At 39.2% G+C, this 23002-nt stretch overlaps 2 protein-coding genes across 2 annotated transcripts; one reads left to right on the top strand and one right to left on the bottom strand.

Annotated features, from left to right (window-relative positions):
- Positions 1 to 1066: 1066 nt before the first annotated feature.
- Positions 1067 to 2665, bottom strand: LOC139461992 (uncharacterized). The gene is made up of 4 exons (XM_071243483.1): positions 2552 to 2665; positions 1838 to 1928; positions 1535 to 1664; positions 1067 to 1335 (listed from the first exon to the last, which is right to left on the bottom strand). The coding sequence occupies exons 1-4, from the start codon at positions 2563 to 2565 to the stop codon at positions 1205 to 1207; spliced, it is 366 nt and encodes a 121-aa protein (XP_071099584.1). The 5' UTR covers positions 2566 to 2665; the 3' UTR covers positions 1067 to 1204.
- Positions 2666 to 2943: 278 nt separating this feature from the next.
- On the top strand, positions 2944 to 19878 carry LOC139461990 (COMM domain-containing protein 9-like). Its single transcript, XM_071243482.1, has 6 exons — positions 2944 to 3049; positions 13323 to 13460; positions 16099 to 16183; positions 17887 to 17976; positions 18778 to 18881; positions 19632 to 19878. The coding sequence occupies exons 1-6, from the start codon at positions 3011 to 3013 to the stop codon at positions 19770 to 19772; spliced, it is 597 nt and encodes a 198-aa protein (XP_071099583.1). The 5' UTR covers positions 2944 to 3010; the 3' UTR covers positions 19773 to 19878.
- The last annotated feature ends 3124 nt before the right edge of the window (positions 19879 to 23002 follow it).

The raw sequence follows: 23002 nt of genomic DNA, 5'->3' as shown, positions 1-23002 counted from the left end.
CGATCGGCAGTGTTGTAATTGTGTTTTGCAAAATGACCAATTTTATGTATTTAGTTTCTCAAAGGAAAGTTGCAAGTTAGTTCTAACGTGAGTGTCGTTGGAAGGATGACCACCTTGCATTGTGCATTCTGTGTATCTTACGTATTAAGTGGTGTTCAAAGAATTTACGTACTTTCTTCACCTTATGCCATTTATCACGCATAACCGTTAAACATGTCAGTTAGGTCATTCACTGTTCAGCACTATCCATGAGGCTAATGAATGAATACCACAGTCAGCAATATCCAAGCTAAATGGTGCGGCCTGTAATAATTGAAACTGACAAACCTATGGTTGCAACGTTGCACGAACGCCGTCGGGTGTCACCATATCAGTTTCGGTCGCCTCTCCCGAGAGGTTATCCTCTATTCCTGTTCGGTCTGAACTACATACTTGAATGTGGAAATACAGTTAATGCACAAGCAAGAAGTTACCCGACACTTGCGAAACCACAGTGATACTAAACATTGCCTATAACTAAATGTTCCTAGTCGATGTGGTCTTACTACGTTGGCATATTGGCCACAACATATGTAAACCATTTAAAATAGAATACAATTTTTGAAACAAACTTGTAAATATATTTCTTTACTTGGAATTTCAGTAAACATGGCAGTCTTACTTATATTAAATGACGGTTTTTTTAAGATATGACTGACGGTGTTAGGAAACCTGTTAGGGCTGCAATTCTATTTATGGGTATAGTTACCCTAAATCAAAACAGTGAATATATCGTATTGAAGTTGGAACATGGAACTTTGTGAATCCAAGCGCACTAATGTTGTCACTTTGAAATGGATACAAAGTATTCACCAACATTGTTTTCAAACACCAAAGGTGTTCGATTCGCAGTCCAGGAGCTGTCACGATAGGTATAGATTTCCAAGTGCGTAAAGAGCTTCGAGAAACTCTAGATGATACGTAAAGAGCTTCGAGAAACTCTAGATACCACCATGACCTCATTGCCAAGATACAATACATATTACAGTAATGTGGGGCACAGCGGTCTTAAAAGTAAAACTGGAAATTGTATGAATTTAAATAATGATTTATTACATGAACATGAACTAAAAATGAAACATGAAGAATTTTACAACTTGATCTCATGTTTACAGTCACAAAACAGTCAATGAGAGACACATATTCACTCTCCAGAAACACAGATTTAGGCAGATTCCTTTTCCTCTGATTTTTCTTTTTCCTCTGATGTATCCTTTTTAACTTTCTTGGTCGGACTTTCCTCTTCACCATTCTCCTCTGAACTCCTCTTTTCTGCTGTAGTTTCTGTTGAGGCCTCTGAAATAATTATACAACAAGACATAAAAACACATACCCCTGTGACATCGATAATCCATGGAATAAAAATCAGACAACCAGCTGATCAACGTAATACTAGTCGCGAAGTAAACAGTTTGATAGAGTGAAAAGCATCATCGTCAACAAGAGACTATCAACATGGTGAAGGTAAGGACTATTTTAAAACTGATTTACGCACCTGAAGATTCTACCTCTTCGCTCTGTTCACTGGCATTTTGATTTGTGTTCTCCTCCTTGTCTTTCTTGGCTTTCTCCTCAGTCTCTTCCTTTTCCTCGGTCTCTTCCTTAGCCTCCGTGGCTTCGTTGGCCTGCAACATTGGAACATAAACAATTCTTTTAAAACTAACATGGATCGAACTTCACGATTTAACTCCCGAAACTGTGAAACAAGTATTACTTACAGCGAGCACGTGATTGAATAACATTTTGTAATACTAAACGTAAACTCGTCCTTTGTTTACAAAACGGATTTCATACTCACGGCGTCTTTCTGTGCCTTCACATCCTCGACTGTTTTCTTTACCTCGACAGTTTCTGTCTCGGTTTGGGTGGTGTCAACCTCAACTTCTGACCTAGTGAGAACACAGATATGTTTGAATGAAAACTTATGAAAACTATCTAGTAAATGCAAACACAAACAGCTGACCTACTTTTCCATCCAGCAGACGATAGTAATCACTCAGGCCTAAACACGGAAATATTAACACCGAGTTGCATTCTTTTCCTACTTCACCCAACGGCGCAGTGTTTTTTCCGTCTGCTACGAAGATAAACCTTTACAGAGAAAGCTGATCAAACACACTGAACAGGATGTAGGTTTAAGATCCTCACTATAGCTTTCTCTGCTTGCTTTAGCTTCTCACGCCTTGACCTCCTTTCATTAATTTTCTCATGTCGTGTTGTTCAAACACTAAATTGGATGTGTTCATGTACCATTAACAGTGAACAAAGAACATCCCTTATACGATGCTAATACTAAAAACGTTCTAGTCATTTAGAAGTGTAAAGACACAATTTCTGTGAGAAGATGCTAACATCAATGAACAAAGACGACCATGCTGGTTCAGCGTGGTCTGGAGAAAGGCTGTGCGTAAACACTTCCTTGTAGAAAGAATTATAGAAATACAGTGAGAGTTTTACTTAAAAACATACATGATTTTATAACTAAATCACAAAGAATGCTATAGTGACTTACTTTGTTCCAGGCATGATGGGGTTTTTGGTATGAACTCTAGAAAATCTCAAACGAACGTGGGAGAACTCTGACTGCCGCCTTCCTCAAACAATGCTCACTGCAGACGACTGCCGTTGAGATTCCCGCCTCTTACGTATAATTTATGCGTCACGTGACCGACTTCTCGCTTCTGATTGGACAAAGTTTTTAATCCTGGTTTGGTCACGCCCATTGTGAACCACTGAGCATGCGTGCATTCTAATGAATGTAGGAACAAAGATGGCGGGAAATACCTTTTCGGATACTTTCGGGAAACTCCGTCACCATTTTCGCTAATGTATGCAGGAAATCTACAAGAAAGCTTCCATTGGATAGAATTTGTTCCGCGAAGTGACATCCCGTTTCGCCGTAAATAAACCCATGTGACCGGAAATATCAAGTGTGACTGCAATGTGGTGATACAACAAATCTCTGTTGAAAATGACTGATCAATTTGGATACTTAGAGTTACTACTGAAGGTATAACGCTTTCTGGTACACTGTTATCAAAGATGCCAACTAGTTTACGCACATTTGTCTCTCAGGTTCCGCTGACAATTCGCCATGAAAACAATAACAATATGCATGACATGGGGGTGTGTCTCTTCAAATTCAGATGTTATGTGAAACTTCACCTTTATAGTCTACATACTGAATCTCACTGACAACATGATATCAGCATTGCATTTGTACTAATAATGCTAAATACAATATAGATGAATATAATTAAGTAGACACTAGACGCAGAAAGCGGGTGAAAACACAACTACAGTAGGTATGGGGCAGGCTGTTTTTGATGTCAGTCTAATGATAATGTAAATGTTGTAATGTATAGTGTTATATTTAAATTATAGCTAGTATGTCATCATTCAGTCTATATGTGCATATTTACAGTACAGGACATTGGGTGTGTTCTTTCCATACAGGAGAGGGTTAATTTTGTTTTTGTCTTTTGTTAAGACTTAATTAAATCTTCCCATGTATACCTTTGTAAAACTGTAACTAGGTGTTCAGCCTTCTAAAACTGATAACAAGAAAGGCTCTGAATTCAATCACTAAATCACATGAGGAAAATCAGATTAGAGAAGATGCACTGGCACGAATTTGTCCAGGACTCCGGACAGACAAATTAGGAAATGATTGTTATATTGTTCAAAATTGTATTTTTCACAGTTTCATAATTTTTGAGGAATTTTGAGATTATTCTTTTAGATTGGTCATTTTTTCTGTCATTTCTTGAAGACTTCGGCCTCAATGCAGGTCCAGATGAATCCCTGTCGGGTCTTCGATTTATTTCACTTTGGGCATTTCATACCCATGACGCTCATAGTAAAATTCAGCGATATAACAAGATACTGTTTAGCTAGTCATGAAGCCAAACTGACATAATAAGAAAGAATACAATACTGATTATTTCCCCTCTGCATGAATAATAGGAGCAGGGGTATGGAAGGGCCGTTGTTTCTGAGTTGTTTGCTCTTTTGGTATACCCATGTCAAAACTTACGGATGATTACAAATTATTTCAGATCCACACTTCTGTGTCATACCATTTAGACTTTGGTCTGGGGAGCTTGTTTTATGACCATAATAAAACGCGAGGGTTTGACTTGGTCCGCATTCTGTTTGAATGACCTTGCATGTTTTCAACTTAATTTATGTTCTTTTATTCATTTGAATAATTGGTTCTTTGTAAAATTGTCCAGATTCCTAAAATAACACAACAGAAGAATAACATTATTAACACATGATGCTTATATATGAAACAAGATTAGTAAAGTGGATTTTTCTCTTTGACCTTTCCTTCAAGAGAAAATGTACCAACTTTTTCTTTTCTTCAGTTTTTGCTCTTAGTTCTACCTAAAGTCGCAACCATTAACCAAAGTAACAGGGGTAGACACCATATTGGACTAAGGAGTAGTGGCAGTGTCTATCCCTGTAGGAACAGAAACCATGTATTAGAATCCGCTAAAGTCTACTATTCTCAGACTGGCAACATTCATGTAGAACATGACATCAGACAATTTTCTTGTGGACGACCACTTGTACCTTTAGACAAATGACAACTCTGAAGCAGATTATTTTTGTAGACAATAAAATTTATTTCTAACCCTGATTTCATCATGCCTTAGGATATACACTGAATTTTCATCAATTTCCTTTGTGATTGTTGCTAGGATACTTTTTATTCTGGAAGCCCGCATGTAGATGAGCCAACATCAATTGAACAGGCTGTGAACAAGTGTTATGTAATCGGCGTCATAAAAGTGACTGATTACACATGTGGTTGTAAGATGCTTTGCATTTGTTTGTTTATTACTGCTCTACATGACAAGGATATTTAACTGTAGCCTGAATGGTACTTTGTTCCAGTAATATCTTCTGCTATCTAAGCATGGAAGCTATTAGGAGTTCACAGCTCCAGTGTGTCAGTATTTGGTAAAAGCACAGATTTGTGAACAATTACAAACTAACAGCCCAGGGCATGCAAAAACTATTGTTAGGTTCAATTTGTTATTTTATTCTCAAAAGATTTCTCTAATTTTAGAGATATTGAATGTAAAATGTAAATGCTGGTAAGTATTAAAGTCTTTTCTTTGTTATTAGCACTGTTAACAGCTAAATAGAAGTCACTCTTGAAAGACTAGTCTATCTTCCAGACCCAAGAGAATAAATTAAAAGAGGAAAACCAGCTCAAGTCTAGAATGATTTGGCAAATCTAGATTGTCTCTAGCTCCTGAAATTAAACTCTGTTCTGGGTACCAATTTAATTTTTATTTTGTGGTTGTGTATTTTTAAATGTGATAACTTTGTTTCTGCGGCTAAATGTTATTGAAATCTATTGAAAAGCTAAAACACTTAAAATGACCAACCTGGTCCTCTTTCCACAAAGCATGACTGTTGTAAGTGTATGTAAAAGTATGGGAGTTAAGATCGTCTCAGCGCTATGATCTCTTTGTTGATCGAGTCCCTGTATTCGGAAATAGTTTGTTCCAATTGGAAACTAATATTTTATGTAGACTTGAGGCCAAATATTGGCATCTCAGAATGCCTGGCTAAGCCTATGATTAGTATTGATTTTATTCATGATTGGTTGGTTCAATATCCAACCAAGGAAACAAGCAAGAAATTTGGGCTCTGTTATTTTACAAGTTTTAGAATTTGGAATGATAAGGATGAGTATGGCATGCACTGAGCATCACAGATGTTATAATGTGGGTGTTATAGCCAATGGAGTCTCAGTTCCTGGTATCCCTGCTTGTGCTGCAAAGTTGGGTGATATGTCATTTAGAGATAGCCTTCGAGTCAAACCAAACGCCGTAGGAAATCAAGTAACATTTGGTCTAAATAGGTCACAATGTCAGCAGGCCAACATATTAATTAAAGTATGTAGCAAAACTAACAATTTATTCGAGTAAAAATTTTATAGGGGCGTGTCCACAAAACTCTCACCCAAGCTGTTCGTGAAATAAATAATCGATGGATACCTTCAAAGGTTTTTGCTGTTTGTTTCTATTATTCGATATATTATGCAATTTCATTGATGATCAGTTGGTTTCAATCTCCAGTCTGTGAATCGGTGATTGATTATATCCCAACGATGATTTTCTTTGATTATTTTATTTTATTGAATGTGTGATTGATACCATCCTTGCTGTAAAAGGCGACTATCCTCGTCGAAGAGGGGACTAACAGGATCGGGTGGTCAGGCTTGCTGACTTGGTTGATGCATGTCATCGTGTCCCAATTTTGTAAATCGATGCTCATGATATCAATACCTGGATTATCTGGTCCAGATTCTTTTTCCAGACCGCTGTCATATTGCTGGAATATTGCATAGTGCGGCATTAAACAACAAACAAACAAAGAAACAGACTTGTAGCTGTTGCAGTGTTTCCTGGTCTTCACCTGTAGATGTTTATGTCAAAGATATCACTGGGCATTTGTCTGAAAAATTCCAAATTGGAAGTAGAGATATTGAAATTTATGTTACTGTGACAATAACCAATGTTTGAGCTTTGCAAAGGTTACCATGGTTACTTGTGTTGCACTGAGAACAGGATAAATAAAAAGACACGATTTATACTTATTTTATGTTGCAGCATTAAATGTGAGGGTAAATTACCTATACGTTTGAAATTAAGAAAAAAAAGGGACTCTATCAGAATGAGTGTCCCATTTGGCCTACCACTTATTTTAGAACCCTATATAAACCTGGTATTGGTATGATGTCACTTAGGTTTTTACAGTTTTTTGTGTTAGACGTTCAAATGACATGGCCCCAAATAATCCGTCGGTGAGGACACTAAGAAAACATGTTAAATATGTATTGACTTTTTTTATAGGTCATTGATAGATCTTTGATAGATCTTTTTCAAGCCAATGGTTTACTCACTCAAGCTTTGACTTAACTTTGTGTACTCTTGTGCTGTTTTAAGGTGTTCCGTGAAATACCATCATGCCTATATTCATACAATGACATATGACCAACTGCTTTTACGAGAACACATTGGAATAGTCTACGACTCTATCAGTGCTATGAACACAGTGTTCATGTTTACAGGTAATTACCAGTTTTTAACCGGTACAATTAGGCTTGAACCGGTAATTCATGTGACTGCTAGTTCCCGTGAACCTGCAAATAAGGTACGTTATAACTCCTTGTTGTCGAACAAAACATCCGCGATATTCATATAGGTATATTTTTCTAAATAAGTCAGTTTTTATCTGTTACCATCAGGGTTTCCCCTTGTCTGTTTTAAGTGCAAGGTGTAAGGAAATAACTTTTCGCTTTGCCTCAAGGTTAATAATATATTTGTAGCAACTTAGTCTTGAAATATTCAAAAACAAAAGGGAGAGAGAGAAAATTGTGACTGAACTTTGTGTGAATGACACTAAGTTACTTCAGGGATGCATATTACTGTCTACTGTTTTTAGTTATTGATTCATGATACATAAGATTGTAATAGGCATCAGAAATTAAAAAAATTAAGAATCTGAAACACCTTTACAATATATTTTACATATATTTGAAACCTGTGAAGGTCCGGGGTAGAATAGGTCTTCAGCAACCCATGCTTGCCGTAAAAGGTGACTATGCTTGTCGTAGAAGGCGACTAACGGGATCGGGTTGTCAGGCTCGCTGACTTGGTTGATGCATGTCATCGATCCCAATTGCGTGGATCAATGCTCATGATATCAATCACTGGATTGTCTGGTCCAGACTCGATTATTTACAGACTGCTGTCATAGCTGGAATATTGCTGAGTGCGGCGTAAAACAACAAACCAAACCAAAAACATATATTTGACTAAACTACATGTTCATCAAGATAGTAATGTACCTGTCTACCATCTTTCAATGTATAGTTTGCAACATGTTGCTCTTGTACCACCATTGTGGTCTTGAGAAATGAAATAAATCTGAATGTGATATGTATTAAGTTTCTAAAGTCCCTTTTAAGCTTTCAGACTCTGAAACTCATAGAAGCCCTGATCACTCAAAAGGTCTCAAGTTATCAGTTATTTTCTTTACAATTTAAGTGTAAAGAACTGATCAGGAAAGAATGTTGACACTATAAATGAGTCAGGAATACTAAGGAGTTTCTATAAAGAGACTGGCGTATGGCTCTTGTGATCTGTGTGTGTACATCTGACCCCAGATACTTGTCAGCATTTCCTCTTTCCCTGTGGACCTGATGTCCTGACACTGGATTAGCCTGATGCTTGATTATCCCTATACTAGCTGAGGAAGTGTCTGGATGTGTTATTGGTAAGAAGGAAGTTGTCATAATGATAGTTTCAATATCTGTTCAACTGTTGATTGGCGCTGTAGCCAGCCTTGCTCCAAGTCTGTACTGGAGCCTGTACTGTAATGATAAGTCCATGGATGTATGGTAATTCTGTCCATATAATAAGATGTCTAGATAAGCTGACACTATATAAAAAAGGATGCCAGCCTTTATAGGGACAACTAATAATCATTGCCTTAGACATGTTAGAGACATGTACAAGTTCGGAGCTGTAGACAACAGATGAGCTTAGAGAAATGCATTTTTCTCTCTCTGGCAGCCTGAACTCATCACGTTTTCAGCTCTGAAACTAAGAGAGGGTTCCTAATGCTCTAGGGTTTCTTTATTGAACTATTTATATTTACTGTCATACATAACCTTATGTCAAGGGCCCTATGTTAGTCTGCCCCTCTACAACGGGGACTGGTTTAGTTGAGGATGCTGATGGGAAGGTTACAAGTCAGTAGTCAGTAGTCAGTCAAATTTGGGGCCTTCTGTCAGTAGTTGGTTTCTTTGGCTTAGTTAAAGAAAAACATGGGAATAGTGGACAAGCTGTCAAGTTGAATCTAAAATGTGAATTTATCTCCATGCGCCTGCGGATTGTCAGTCTGTCTTTTGGGACACGGGGACAGCATTTTGTGTTTTGCAAATACCGTATTCGACGTAATAAGCGCCCAGGGCGCTCTCAAAATTAGAAATAGGGGGCTCTCAATAGAATATAATTTTGGTGAGAAAAAAAACAGAGTTGAAAGATTGTAAATTTTGTGGTTTATGCTGACAGCCTGAAATGATATAACAGAAGAATCTGTGTGTATTATACACGATAGATATATTTTCGAGAATTTAATTGCCCATAGTTAAGGGTGCATGTAACACACGAGTGCGTATTATACACGAATAAATAAGTCTTGTGTACATTGATCAATTGGAAAGGGTGCTAATTGGGATTGTTCACTAGCCAATAAATTAGCAAATATCGCCATGGGCGCTTATTAGAGCGGGGCGCTTATTACGACGAATACGGTACCTGAGTTTTATCTCGTTAGATGTGACTTGAGGTATATGAGGTTTGGGCATGATTACAATAAGAAATAAAGTTTAAATTTTGGTTGCACAGTTTTTTATGGACATTTTACATAAATCTTTTACAATAACAATTTGATTCAGCTTACGGTTATGTTAGTTCCTTTGGACTGTGTTACTCTGAGGAGTATTTCCCATCAGGACCCTCTTAGTTGCCGATGTTGCTTGATCAATCTTTGGGTTTTTCATATTGTTTGGCAAATAGCTGCTAAAAATGGTACCTTTATCATTTTCCCTTTGAAAGAAATGACATTGATAGTGTTGTGCCACTGCTTTATGTCCCTGAAATATAAGCTGATGTAGAATCGGTATGTAGGAATGAATGATGGTTTTCACTGCCCAGTGATATGGTCGTCCAAATAATCACTGTTCTGGTTGAAGCTGAGGCTTGGAAATTATGTTGTGAACATTGTGGAACTTAGCATCATATGATTTTGGGGGCAGGGGGTTGGGTGGTTGTGTGTTAGAGCCATATGATTTCATTGAATGTAATTCTCATTGTATGTAGCATTGAATTTTCCTAGTAAATGTTTTCTCTTTTTTGGTTGCAAGGTGGTAGAAACTACGCCATCCATAGAGAATTTAACACTTCTATTTAATGACTTTCAAAGATTTAGATAGATGAGGAATATTCATTTTCCACAGTGAGCGATTTCATAGATTAATTATGAATCAAATAAGAAATTGACCACACCCCAAAGAAACTTCAGATTTTGTTCAGTATTTTTTCCACAGTAGTTTAGACAAGTTTGTATGAACCTCGTGATTAAGTGATACATTGGATATTAACATGATTTAGGTTCTTTTGTAAAATTTGTGGAATTAACTAGGTTGGGGAGTGGAATTGACAAAGTTTTTTAAAACATCATCACCAAAACTTTAATTCCTATCGACCTGATCAGTGGTGTTAGAGAGAAACAAGTGGGATGTAAAGTGAATGGAATGCTGAGTCTGAGGTTGGATTGTATCTCCAAATGCTCATCACTATTCAGTATTTGTGTGTCCAGGATAACGACAGTGTGAAGCAGATCTCACTAGTAGGGGAATTAAATGAGACTGGTATTTTGCCAAGGTGTGGCTTAACATTCTTAATGAGTAATTGTTTGCCAGTAGCTTACAAAGCAACTCTAAACTCGCAGTCAATCAGTATTAGTGAGAGTCACATGACTATCATGTAATTTTTTTCCAAAAAGATTGTCATCCCAAATTCTGCAACATGGGATGATGAACCCTTTATTTCAACGTGTGTCATCAAGTGAGTGAGTGAGTATGGTTTTACGCCGCTTTTAGCAATATTCCAGCAATATCACGGCAGGGGACACCAGAAATGGGCTTCACACATTGTACCCATGTGGGTGTCATCAAGACTGAAGTAGTCATGTACTACAGCCCTGGCATGAGATGACTTATATGTTGACTAGATATACCAAACACATACTCACAGCACTACTCAGAAAGACCCTCATTGTAAACACAAAGATCATCCGTCAAAGATAATTACAATATTTTTGCCAGATACATATGCATATATGACCCCTGTGCAGAAAATCGACCCAAAGCTGCTTCCCCGAGGTTAGACAGTGTTTTCTCCAAAAAAGAGTCCAGCACCCCTTATGCCCCCATGCCAATGTTTATTCCTCTATCCTGTTTACAACCTTTAAGTGCCCCTCTCTCCTCTCCCAATTGATATATAATTACTACTTTCTTCAACCCTAAAGTGCCCCTCTCTCCTCTCCCAATTAATATATAATTACTACTTTCTTCAACCCTAAAGTGCCCCTCTCTCCTAGCCCAAATGACATATTTACTCCAGTCTACAACCCTAAAGTGCCCCAATTTCCTCTCCCAATTGATATATTTACTCCTTTCTACAACCTTGCCCCTCTCTCCTCTCCCAACTGATATATTTACTCCTGTCTACAACCCTAAAGTGCCCCTCTCTCCTCTCCCAATTGATATATAATTACTACTTTCTACAACCCTAAAGTGCCCCTCTCTCCTATCCCAATTGACATATTTACTCCAGTCTACAACCCTAAAGTGCCCCAATTTCCTCTCCCAATTGATATATTGACTCCTTTCTACAACCTTGCCCCTCTCTCCTCTCCCAATTGATATGTTTACTCCTGTTAACAACCCTAAAGTGCCCCTTTCCCCCCTTTGAAGATTTACTCCAGTTTACAACCCTAAAGTGCCCCTCTCTCCCTTTTGAAATATTTACCCTTGTCTCTCCAACCATGAAACCCTGTCTCCCCCACCCCCTGTCTTTACTCAGTCTCTAACCCTTAATCAACCTCCCAGCCAGTTGTCATTTAACCTGTGTCTCACCTGAAACCTCCCTCCCCCGCATTGATATCTCATACCCATCTCTAACCCTTAAATCATCCTCCTCGCCACCCCCACCCCCCTCCCACCCAATGATACCCCCGTCCCCCTCCCACCCAATGATACCCCAGCCCCCCTCCCCACCCTTTGACATCTTCCCCCTGTCTACATTCCTGTAGTCCTGAAGCACAAAGGCCTGTATCCCCATGTGTTTATTGCCCCTTGTCCCATTCAAGTCCCTTCCTGTCACAGTAAAGATGTCCACCTGAGCGTGATGCACCCCAGGGGGAGGTTTAACCTGGGTGATGTAACACCCTGCAATTGTTGATGCCCCGGTGACACTTGTGTGGGAGTCATCATCTATGTCAATAGGTGTGGGTAAACAGATTTAATGAAGAAGGGGAGATGAGGGCTCTGGGAATACCTAATACAAAACATCTGAGAGCATCTTTAGACAAGGTTGTGCAACAAGTCACTTCAGATGTAATTAAGCCTGCTTTGACGAGGGTAGGGATGTCATGGTGAAGGCAAGATATTTAAAAGGGATTGTGTTTGATGAGAAGAGCGCCGATAACCAAATTACAAACAGGCAACACTAAACTAAACTCCACTTACACTAAATCAAAAATCATCAAACCAAATTTGCAAACAAATAGAAACTCATGAACACGTAATACTACATTGCACTCATTACCAACAACGCAGAACAACACTCCAATCCACACTAAACTACAACAACCAAATGACACTAGCAACTCTACTAAACCCCTTAAATAACTTTCACAACCTATAGAGCACTAGGCATTTATCTAAACAAAACAGACCAAAAAAAACAACACAAGAAACAAGCTACCAATGGAACATAAATCATGAATCTATAGAAACACACAAAAGCACATCCACACAACCTCTCAAACACCTTTAGTTCCCCCACCTTATGAGCATATCATATTTCAAAATTTAACTAAGCGACCCTAAAGCCCCTCCAGGTTGCCCTACCTTACGGACATACCCTTCTTGACCACATCACTAAATGGCCCGTGCGCGAAATATGCATATGTCCGAAAGCTCACGTTAAAACCCAAACTTAGTAAGTAGATAAGGATGAGGACCCCTTATAAGTACATGCAGCATATTATTTTTTCTGCATCCATACTACACGTTTTCACATTCATGAGTCGTGTAAATATCCAGAATAATGATACATCATTTAAACATGTGTTGAATTGTAACATTGAAAAGATTGCATTTCAGAGCACATTTTAGTAACATATCCAGGTTATTAAAGCATGCATCGTCATTGAGGTCAGCACGTGTTGCGCCTACAGGTTTTAACTACTTGCACAGGTTAAACACGACTGTGCTTATTTAGATTTCAATAATAATGTCAAAAGCAGGGATTTTAAAATTGACAAATGCCATTAGGATGCGTGACACTTAGGACATTTTTGGTAACAATAAGCCAATGTTCCAGAAAATGAACCAAATTGAAACCCTGTAACAATATTGCCGATTTGTTGACTACATTCCCTCACTCATTCCTGATTATCTGCAGGCCTCTGCCAAGGACCAAGTTGTGAAGATTTGTGAAGAGGCATTCCTGCTTCGCCATAAGTCTCCGCACTGTGTGCCAGACAATGTCGTCAACAGCACTGCAGAGAAGTTGGGGGTGGATAAGAACAGCAGTCGATCTGTAAGTACTATGTTCCTAAGAGGCGACACACGTGGATCAGTTGACTTAATGACTTGCTTGATTGCAAGTCATCATACCCAAATTGTAACATATTTCATTTTAGTTATATTAATCCACAATTTATATGAGACCCTAAATCCTTATTCATATTAATTCCACTAACTAACTTTTAGTAGATACTTGGAGCCATGGTGGAAATGTAAAGAAGCTGAAAATGTTTGTTTGTTTTGTTTGTTTGTTGTGTAACGCCGCACTCAGCAATATTCCAGCTATATGACGGCAGTCTGTAAATAATCTAGTCTGGACCGGACAATCCAGTGATTGACATCATGAGCATCAATCCGCGCAATTGGGATTGATGACATGCATCAACCAAGTCAGCGAGCCTGACAACCTGATCCCGTTAGTTGACTTTTACGACAAGCATAGTCGCCTTTTACGGCAAGCATGGGTTGCTGAAGACCTATTCTACCCCGGAATCTTCATGGGTCGAAGCTGAAAATGTCATCAGCTGCAATTGTTTGTATTTTATCACTATCCATACATGACACTAACATTGTGTATCATTGCTCATAATATCAATCACTAGATTGTCCAGTCTAAATTCAAGTGTTTACAGGCTGCTGTCGGATAGCCAACTTTTATTGATTGCTGCACCTGACCAACAAACAATATAATCAGCACTACCGGATGTATCTCAGTGTTTTCTGGACAGCTCAGACATTTTCAGACCAGTTGGATATTGCATGGCTAGTCTTAACTGTGAGTTGTAGCTCAGGGCTTCATTCCACATAGGGAACTCTGCGCAACAACTATCGTAACTATGCTAGAGTAAGGAGTAATGAATGTCACAGTGCTAAGAACAGGTTATGAAACAAGGCAAGACAAAATGGTGGCCCCCTACAAAACTGCTACCAATTCATTTACTACCCCCCCCCCCCCCCCCCCCCCCCCTAACAAATGATGAGCATATAGAAATGGGCGATATTCATCTGTCCATCTGTCCTCTGTCCCAAAAGACAGCTCAATAGTTCTTAATCAAATTTTGCACAGATATCATTCTAGCCAGTAGCCATGAACCACCTTATCCTGGGGCCTTTTAGTGATGAACTGGTGCTATTTAAGAATTGGAAAACTTTGATACCACGGAGTACAATAACACCATCTACCAAGTCACCGAGCCTTACTACTCAATCCATTAATTCATTCTTATGACCCAGGTTCCACAGGAACTCGATGATAGCGTGTAAAGCATAATATATTTGTATTTAAAAAAATTCACACCCCTCTATATACATACAGACAAGGAGTGACACCCGCCATCTTGGTTCTTATTCAAGTTTTCACACTCGGTTTGAATCACAGCTCGATATCGCATGGAATGTGACTGTCACTTTTTCAACCTATTGGAACTTGCTAAACAAACCATAGGCTACACAATCGTGTTCATCTGTGGTCACCTCACCTCGTATATATTTTAAAACAACCATCAAATCTCAACCCTAAGCTTCGCCGCCAAGGTGAACAAGAAAAAGGTGGCCGGAAATTACGGTGCTACACAGGTTTGAACTCAGCAAACGTTTCTGATTGGTTAAAATGTGTATCATAATATCAGCACAGTGAGGGGAGGGAAATTCAAGACACGACAATGATAATCTTCTTCAAAATGTTTAATTAGATTGCTGTAGATTTCCTTGTCAACCCCGACATTTTGCAAACAGGCTTACCTTTGACGGTTTTGAATTTCCCTCCCTTCACTGTGTGCTAATATTTAGATCCACTATTATATATTTAAGCCAATCAGAAACGTTTAGCGAGTTCAAGCCCGTGTAGCACCGCAATTTCCGGCCACCTTTTTCTTGTTTACCTTGGTGGTGAAGCTTAGGGTTGAGATTTGATGGTTGTTTTAAAGTAAATACGAGGTGAGGTGACCACAGATGAACACGATTGTGTAGCTTATGGTTTGTTTAGCAAGTTCCAATGGGTTGAAATAAGTGACATTCATATTTCATGTTATATCGAGCCCTGATTCGAACCGAGGGCTAAATAAGAACCAAGATGGCGGGTGTCACTCCTTGTCTATATATATAGAGGGGTGTGAATTATTTTTCAATATGAATATATTATGCTTTTCACGCTATCATCAAGCTCCTGTGCCAGGTTCCTACAGATGAATTCCAACATGGAATCCCCCCACAAGGCTATTTGTGAGAGTCACATAATGTCTAGAACTCTGTTCAAGTTGCATAATAGACAAAGAAGAAAATTCTCTTCCGAAAGTGTTACCTCGCCTATCGGTTATATATGATATATATGAATTTTAATGAGTTCTAATTTTGTGACGATGTGACGATGAGGTACCTAAACTTACATCCAGATAGGTTGAAATTGTATATATTAGATCTCTGTGTCATTGAATGGTTAATAAATTGCATATATATCATGTATATGTGTTATAAAAGTGACACTTGAGTTTATTCTTTTTATTCATTAAAGAATATCCTGCACCTCAGATATGAGGTGGGTGCGTGATCAAAATGCAAATGTTCGATTGGCCAAAATATATTTCCGGATCCCTGATCTAGATAGCATTAAAGAATGTTTGAGACAGCTGATATTCCACTGTCTTGTGTTCCAGCTCCTGACAAGCCTGGGTCATGTGATCTCCTCGGCAATATTCCTCGGTTCCTCCGACCCAAAGACTATCATCACCATCTTTCCAGGTACAGCCTCAAATCACTCACCATGGGTTACTGCCACTGTCGACTAAATGGGAATCAGGCGGTCACAATGGCAGCACAGTATGGGCGGGATTGGAGTTGGAAAAAATCTCACAGTAGGGCCAGACATTTGTTTTCTTTTCTTTTTTGTTTCAGATTTTTGGCCCATATATTCAGGTCAGGGGGTCAGAATTTTATAAAATACTCTTTGAAATATATATTTATATTTTCTAATTTGTTGTGTTCTGAAGTTTTAAAGGTACAATTTCGACAGGTTCAATTATGGTATTTTAGATAATTTATTTAGATCGATATCAACACTTAATGAGGGTTTCTAAAACATATTACCGTATTCGACGTAATAATAGCCCCGCTCTAATAATATAAAGTATTTGCTTATATACTGGTAAGTGAACAATCCCAATTAGCATCCCTTCCAATTGATCAATGTATACAAGACTTATTTATTCTTGTATCATACACACTCGTGTTATATGCACCCTTAATTATGGGCAATTAAATTCTGAAAAAATATTGTCGTATATAAACAGTTCAGACTGTCAGCATAAACCACGAAATCTATCTTTCAACCCTGTTTTTTTCCACCCAAATAATATTCTAATAAGAGCCCCCTATGTCTTTTGAGAGCGCCCTGGGCACTTATTACGTCGAATACGGTACTTATTTCTGGTCGGTGGTATGAAAGACCCACTTCTTCTCACTTTTTTTCGTCAGCAGATTCGGAAGTCTGTCCTTGTAAACATAGTTAAGTTGGACATGATTTATATGTAGAAACTAAACCATCCAACAATTCTGCGGATTCCAGGTTAGAATACATTGCCACAATCTGTGCTTGGCATACAAGGCTCGGTGACTTGCTGGATTGCACTTTAGTCATATTCTAAGGGGGCACGGGTGGCCCAGTCGTCTATGGTGCCGCGATTTGCTGGGCAGAGTTGCGTGCCTTGGGCACGCCAGAAACCTATTATTGTGGGTTCGAATCCCTGTTCGCCCCAATTATGTTTCTAGGTTTGTCAGCACCATACCCGTGCTCGTGGGTTTCACTGAAGTGGTAAACGTCTTAGACCTGCATCACTTCGGGCTTTCCTCCCACATTAAGCTGACACGCCGTGATATAACTGGAATACTGTTAAAAGCGGCGTTAAACCCACCTCACTCAATCATTACTTTTAGTATCAATTTCTGGTTTGATCCTTGGATGGTCAGCACCATGTCCATGTCCATGTCCATGAGCTGCAGTGAAGCAGGAAACCTTTAAACCCAGCATCACTCATGGCTATCCTCCCACGTTGAAATGACTTTAATGTCAGTGGAATACTGTTCAAAGCAGTGTTTTTATTCCAACTTGCTCACAAACTCTGTTTACAGCTTGAGTTATCTCCCCCAGGGATAGAAATTAGCTCCAGCCAGCTAGCCCAAACCAGTTTCGTTAATGATGTGTGATGCCCTTTCTGGTGTCCCCCCGCCATCATGTTGCTTGAATCTTGCTGAAAGCAGCATAAAATCATACTCAGTTTTGCTCATGTTACTGGTGTTCTAAGGGCTAGTAGAATTTGGGGGGATGTTTCTATATGTTGTCACTGTTCGGACTAGTCGACTTTCTAGGTTAATTTCTATTCCTGCTCCCCGTGTGTATTCAGCAGGTTTGCCAAACTATTCATATCACTTTGCAATTGACACCACAGACAATTTCCACAAGAACCTTCGTGACCTTCTGACAAAGATCTTCATGGACCACATGGCAGGCTGGAAGACACAGGCTGCTGGAGGACTTGGTGAGTACTTCATGTCAACTCAGGAGATATCCATCTTGTGTTTTCAGATTTGCAGGCGTTACGGAGTATTCTATGCCTGGAAACTTCATTTAGAACCAACGGCTTAGGCATTATATTTATCATCATTGTAAAATACAAACATTATTAGTAATTGTCTGCAGTACTTTATCCGCTCATAAACTCGCACAGTTGTGAGACACAGTGACATCACACTTTAATGCTATGACATCACACTTGAATACTGTGACATCATAGTGAATGATGACATGTAGTGTTCTCGCTGGCTCTTGAAACTACGAGTCATTGGGGACTGCCAACTCTAAAAATTACCAGTCCCCCCTAATTTTTGCCAGTACCAATTTTCAACAAATAAAAGTATGCATGAAAATTATTAGGTTTTAATTCTTTCAACATCATGTTCATAGCAAAGATGTCATCTCGGAAGTAACTTAGTTAGATCTATATGTCATTCACACAAACTTCAGTCACAATTATCTCTCTCTTTTTTTTAATATTTCGAGGCGAAGTTGCTACAAATGGTGGTAAATGGTTAACGGAATGTTGGAAAAAAAACAGTTGCACTGATAAATACTCATACTCATTCCGAAAAAACATCATTGGGAACAGTACCAGATTATGAAGTTGCCCCCTGTATGGTAATAAATATGTCAATAATTGTATGTTAGTTGTAATTATCAAAGGAACTGGTAGACCTGTTTTGAAATTTAGATTCAACGTCGGGGAACACAATTGCCCAAAGACACAAGTAACAACCTGTAGTATGTTCTGTTCTATTTTCAGTCTCTCTTCCCAAAATGGTTGACTTTGACTGGCGCGTTGACGTGAAGACATCGTCTGATACCGTGGCCAGGATGTCGGTGCCAACATGCATCCTGAACATGCAGGTGAGTTGTCTTCAGGAAGGAATTATGAGGGACTATGCTTCATTGTCTGCCGGACCATTTCCTGCTCATGTTTACTGATTGTAATTGGTGTGCTCTGTGGTCATGGTAGTGTTAATACAATTTCGGTTTTACCCCATGGGGATTCCAGTTCAGAATAGGTGCCCGGCAACCTAGATGCAGGTCGTAAGAGGTGACTTAGTGGATCAGATGGTCAGGTTGCGTGTCTTGGTTGAGGCTCACAATATCAATCACAGGATGATTACTTACAGGCCGCTGTCAGGCTTACTGTCATGTAGCTTGAATGTTGCTGAGTGAGGTGCTAATCAACAAAGTTTAACAGACAAACAATTTATTGTTTTCATCATTGACTGATACCATCAGAGACTGTTTTCAAATTGTGACAGTTGAATTTAGAAGCCTAGTGTTTGATTTTCTGGGCGGGGGCTGGGATTTTACAACAATATATAATCTGTTGCCACAAGCCAAGGCTAAGCATCAGGGTGCAGGGTTGTGTTGCCTTGGCGGGCCAGGAACTTGTGATAGTGGCTTCAAATCCCAGATTTTTGTGTCTTGGTTAAATCAGCACCATATCTATGCTTACGGCTTTCATCAAAGTGATCAACTTCTGAGAACTGCAGGCTTTGCTCCCAGCATACTGTACTATAACTAAAATACTGTACAGAGTGACGTTAATCTCAACTCACTCACTCACCGTATTTGTGATAACTCTGCTGCACCTTCTGCCACCAGGTCCAAGCTACAGCTACGGATGTGGGGATAGTGCCGGATGTGTCCAGTGTTAATGTAGAACTGTCGAAGGAGACGCTAGACACCATGTTGGACGGACTCTCGAAGATACGAGACCAGCTCTCATCAGTAGCAAGCAGATGAGTGTAGTGGACATTAGCAATCTACTGTTAGAGAATCTGTTTTCATCTCCAGACCAAAGTTAATGAATTCTTCCATTTCTAAGAATGTACCATATTTTCATGTTTATTTGTACCATATATTGTACATTTGTAAAACACATAAATAAATTATCAATATTTATATTGTCATTTTGGTATATATGTCCTTATTATGCAGTCAGATAGGTCATATGTGAATGCAACACATGAGTGAGATCACCTGGGCTTCAAGTGAGTGAACTTGGAGTGACCCTGCTGTGAATAGTACAAGGAAGGGAAACAACTCTGCACAGCAAATTGTGGATGACAGGGTGTTGGTGCACCCCTTGGGATACCAGAAGTGGTCTGATAAGCCTGCAGCAGTTGCATGAAACACGTTGACTTCTATGCCAATACGAACTGATACAATTTATCATAATCGGTGTTGTTGCAAGTTCAGCATCACTGCTGATGATATTGATATGTGAATACTGTCAGTCTCACATATTTCCTTGTTTGTTGTTCCAACACTGCACTCAGCAATGTTCCCACCATATGAAGATGGCTCGTAAAAAATTGAGTCTGGACCAGGCAATCCAGTGATTGATATGGTGAACAACAATCATCAGGGTATGATGGTACGCAATCAGCCAGGTCACCGAGCCTGACCACCCAATCCATTTGGTTGACTATCATAAGATGCTGGGGGACCAGTTCTAACAAGGAATCATCACGGGCGTGGATGAAAGTCAGAAATTCACAGTTTTGTCACAGCAGCAGTTTCCAAGCATAGAACAGTTGTAAACAGCGGTCGATGACTCAAATTGAGTACGCTGACACAATTAGCAAGGTCACACATGTAACGAAACTCCCATTCAGTCTGCTCTTATTCCAGCTATATCAGCCTGTTAGAGTCTGGACCAGACAGATTATACACTTTAGCTGCCAGATCATGTTAAGAATATTCTAGCCGTTGCCCAACAGACAAGGAACAAAGAAACATGGCTCTAATTGTACCCTGTCGTCATTTCACAAATTACAGCAGCTGACTTTGAGTGCATACAGAGTTACTCCCCTTTGACTTGCTACTCACAATCTCTAATCCTCACCAGTGCTATTTCCATGACCAGTCCTGACATGCAAAGATTGGTTTGGTTTGTTGTTTAACGCTGCACTCAACAATATTCCAGCTATATGACGGCGGTCTGTAAATAATTGAGTCTGGACCAGATAATCCAGTGAATCATGAGCATCGATCCATGCAATTGGGATCGATGACACGCATCAATCAAGTCAGCAAGTCTGACCACCCGATCCCTTTAGTGACATACAAAGATACATAGTTCAGTCAGCAGTTCTACAAACATGACTATTCTTCAATCAGTTCACGATTTCATTATCAAAAACAAATGATATGAGTAGCTTAATTTTATGCATATAGTAATGGAAAACTGCATTATCTTATTCCACAGACACCACTTGCTTCAATGTATTGGCTTCATGTATTTCATGTGTGCATTTTGTATGTTTATGTTTTGCACTATGTTATATTTAAAACCAGCTGTTGTTAAGTTATTACCTGGAGAGGTATTTACATAAGCAAGATTTGCTTGTTTACCCATCCAGATTTCTTTTGAAAACAAAATATGTTTAAAGCATACAAAGATACATGAATAGAGAGAAATGATGACTCAGCAGGAGACAACCTTCTGTGGGTATATTTAATTGACTTAATATCTGAGACATGTACTGTACTTGTCTTGCTAATCAGCATCTTACCGAGGCAAGAGAGTTAACTGACTTTAAAAGTCAAGTTTCCACCCCTGCTGAACTAGGCTGGAATAACTGGGCTCGATCGTAGCGCCACCAGTGGCTATTACCAATTATGTCCCTTCTAAGCCTCTCCTAAGGACCAATCAGATTCCACCTCTCGTATCACTTGAGTTTGCTTCACACAAAATGGTTGCGCCCGGTCAGGACGATCTGATCGATAATCAATATCTATATTGTGATAAAACGGGTCTTACATCGCGAAATGCATCAAATCACGTGAGCACCTTGATTAAAAATGAGAAGATTTGGAAAATATCTGCTGACAACAAGTTGGTGGTGCACATGCTTTGCAAATCCTTCAATCGACCGAAATCTGCACGACAGTTTACGAACCAGATTTCAATTTCGGTGCACGATTTTGATTGGAATATGAATAGACTCGTTAGTCCAGCCAAAATATAACTTCATAATATACCAGCCTAGTTCGTCAAGGGTGGAAACTGGACTTTTATAGTCAGTTAACTCTCTTGCCTCGGGAAGATGGCTCATCAGTTGAGTTGATAAAATTATTTTTATCTTTTTCTGTTGTATACTGTAAGTAAATGCAAGTGTCGACACCTGGACTAAAATGTGTCATGAAATTAATGCAGGTAGCCCTGCCTTTGAGCTATGAAAATTCATCAGCAAACATAACACCAAGACCGCACACTTAAACTTCCATGATATAGTATGGGGCGATAGCAGTTCAATTGAATATTATTGACTGTTATCTTCACAAAATTAGCTCCAACTGCTTGACATGATATCAAAAGCAGGAGATTCCAATCTCAGGTTTAAATTAAATAGATCGGGTTACCAACGAAGATTGTATAGGTTGCAAGCTTTGTTACACAAGTTATTGGAAGTAATAAGATTAAACATACAGGTTACTAAGAACAAAGACAATGTCCTTCATCATTGGCAACTGTCACAACAGCTTGATCAACTTGTGTGAACAAACAGAAAACACTTGTCAGTGAACTTGGTGAGGAGTACTGTCTACATGTTGCACCCTATTTGATCCCTCAAATACATTGTTTATTGTGAGTTTTGTTACATTTATTGTCATTTAAGTCATTGTTTCTGACCATGTGAAGGGAGGTGAGGTGAAATTGGGTTTAACGTTGCGTCCAAGATTATTGCACTAATACAGCGACGTGCATGCATGTGCGCGTGTGTGGCTGCTTGTACTGATGCCGATTTATAGAGCCAGCTCACTGACATACCATGCCGCAGTTTAACATGAATGCCCCACTCAGACACAGTATACTGACTCCGAACCGACCTGTCCTTGTTAATAGGGTAATAACAATTACCATCTTTTAGCGTCTTTTGGTATGACGCAGCCAGGGATCGAACCCCGGGCCTTCCTCTCTCTGGGCGGACGCTCTACCACTAGACCACGGAGGCGGTCCCATGTGA

The sequence above is a fragment of the Haliotis cracherodii genome, unplaced genomic scaffold (genome assembly GCF_022045235.1).
Source record: "Haliotis cracherodii isolate W230 unplaced genomic scaffold, xgHalCrac1.p SCAF_15, whole genome shotgun sequence".
Classification (NCBI taxonomy): Eukaryota; Metazoa; Mollusca; class Gastropoda; order Lepetellida; family Haliotidae; genus Haliotis; species Haliotis cracherodii.
Note: the sequence above shows the minus strand (reverse complement) of the source record. Positions and strands in the feature narration are given on the sequence as shown.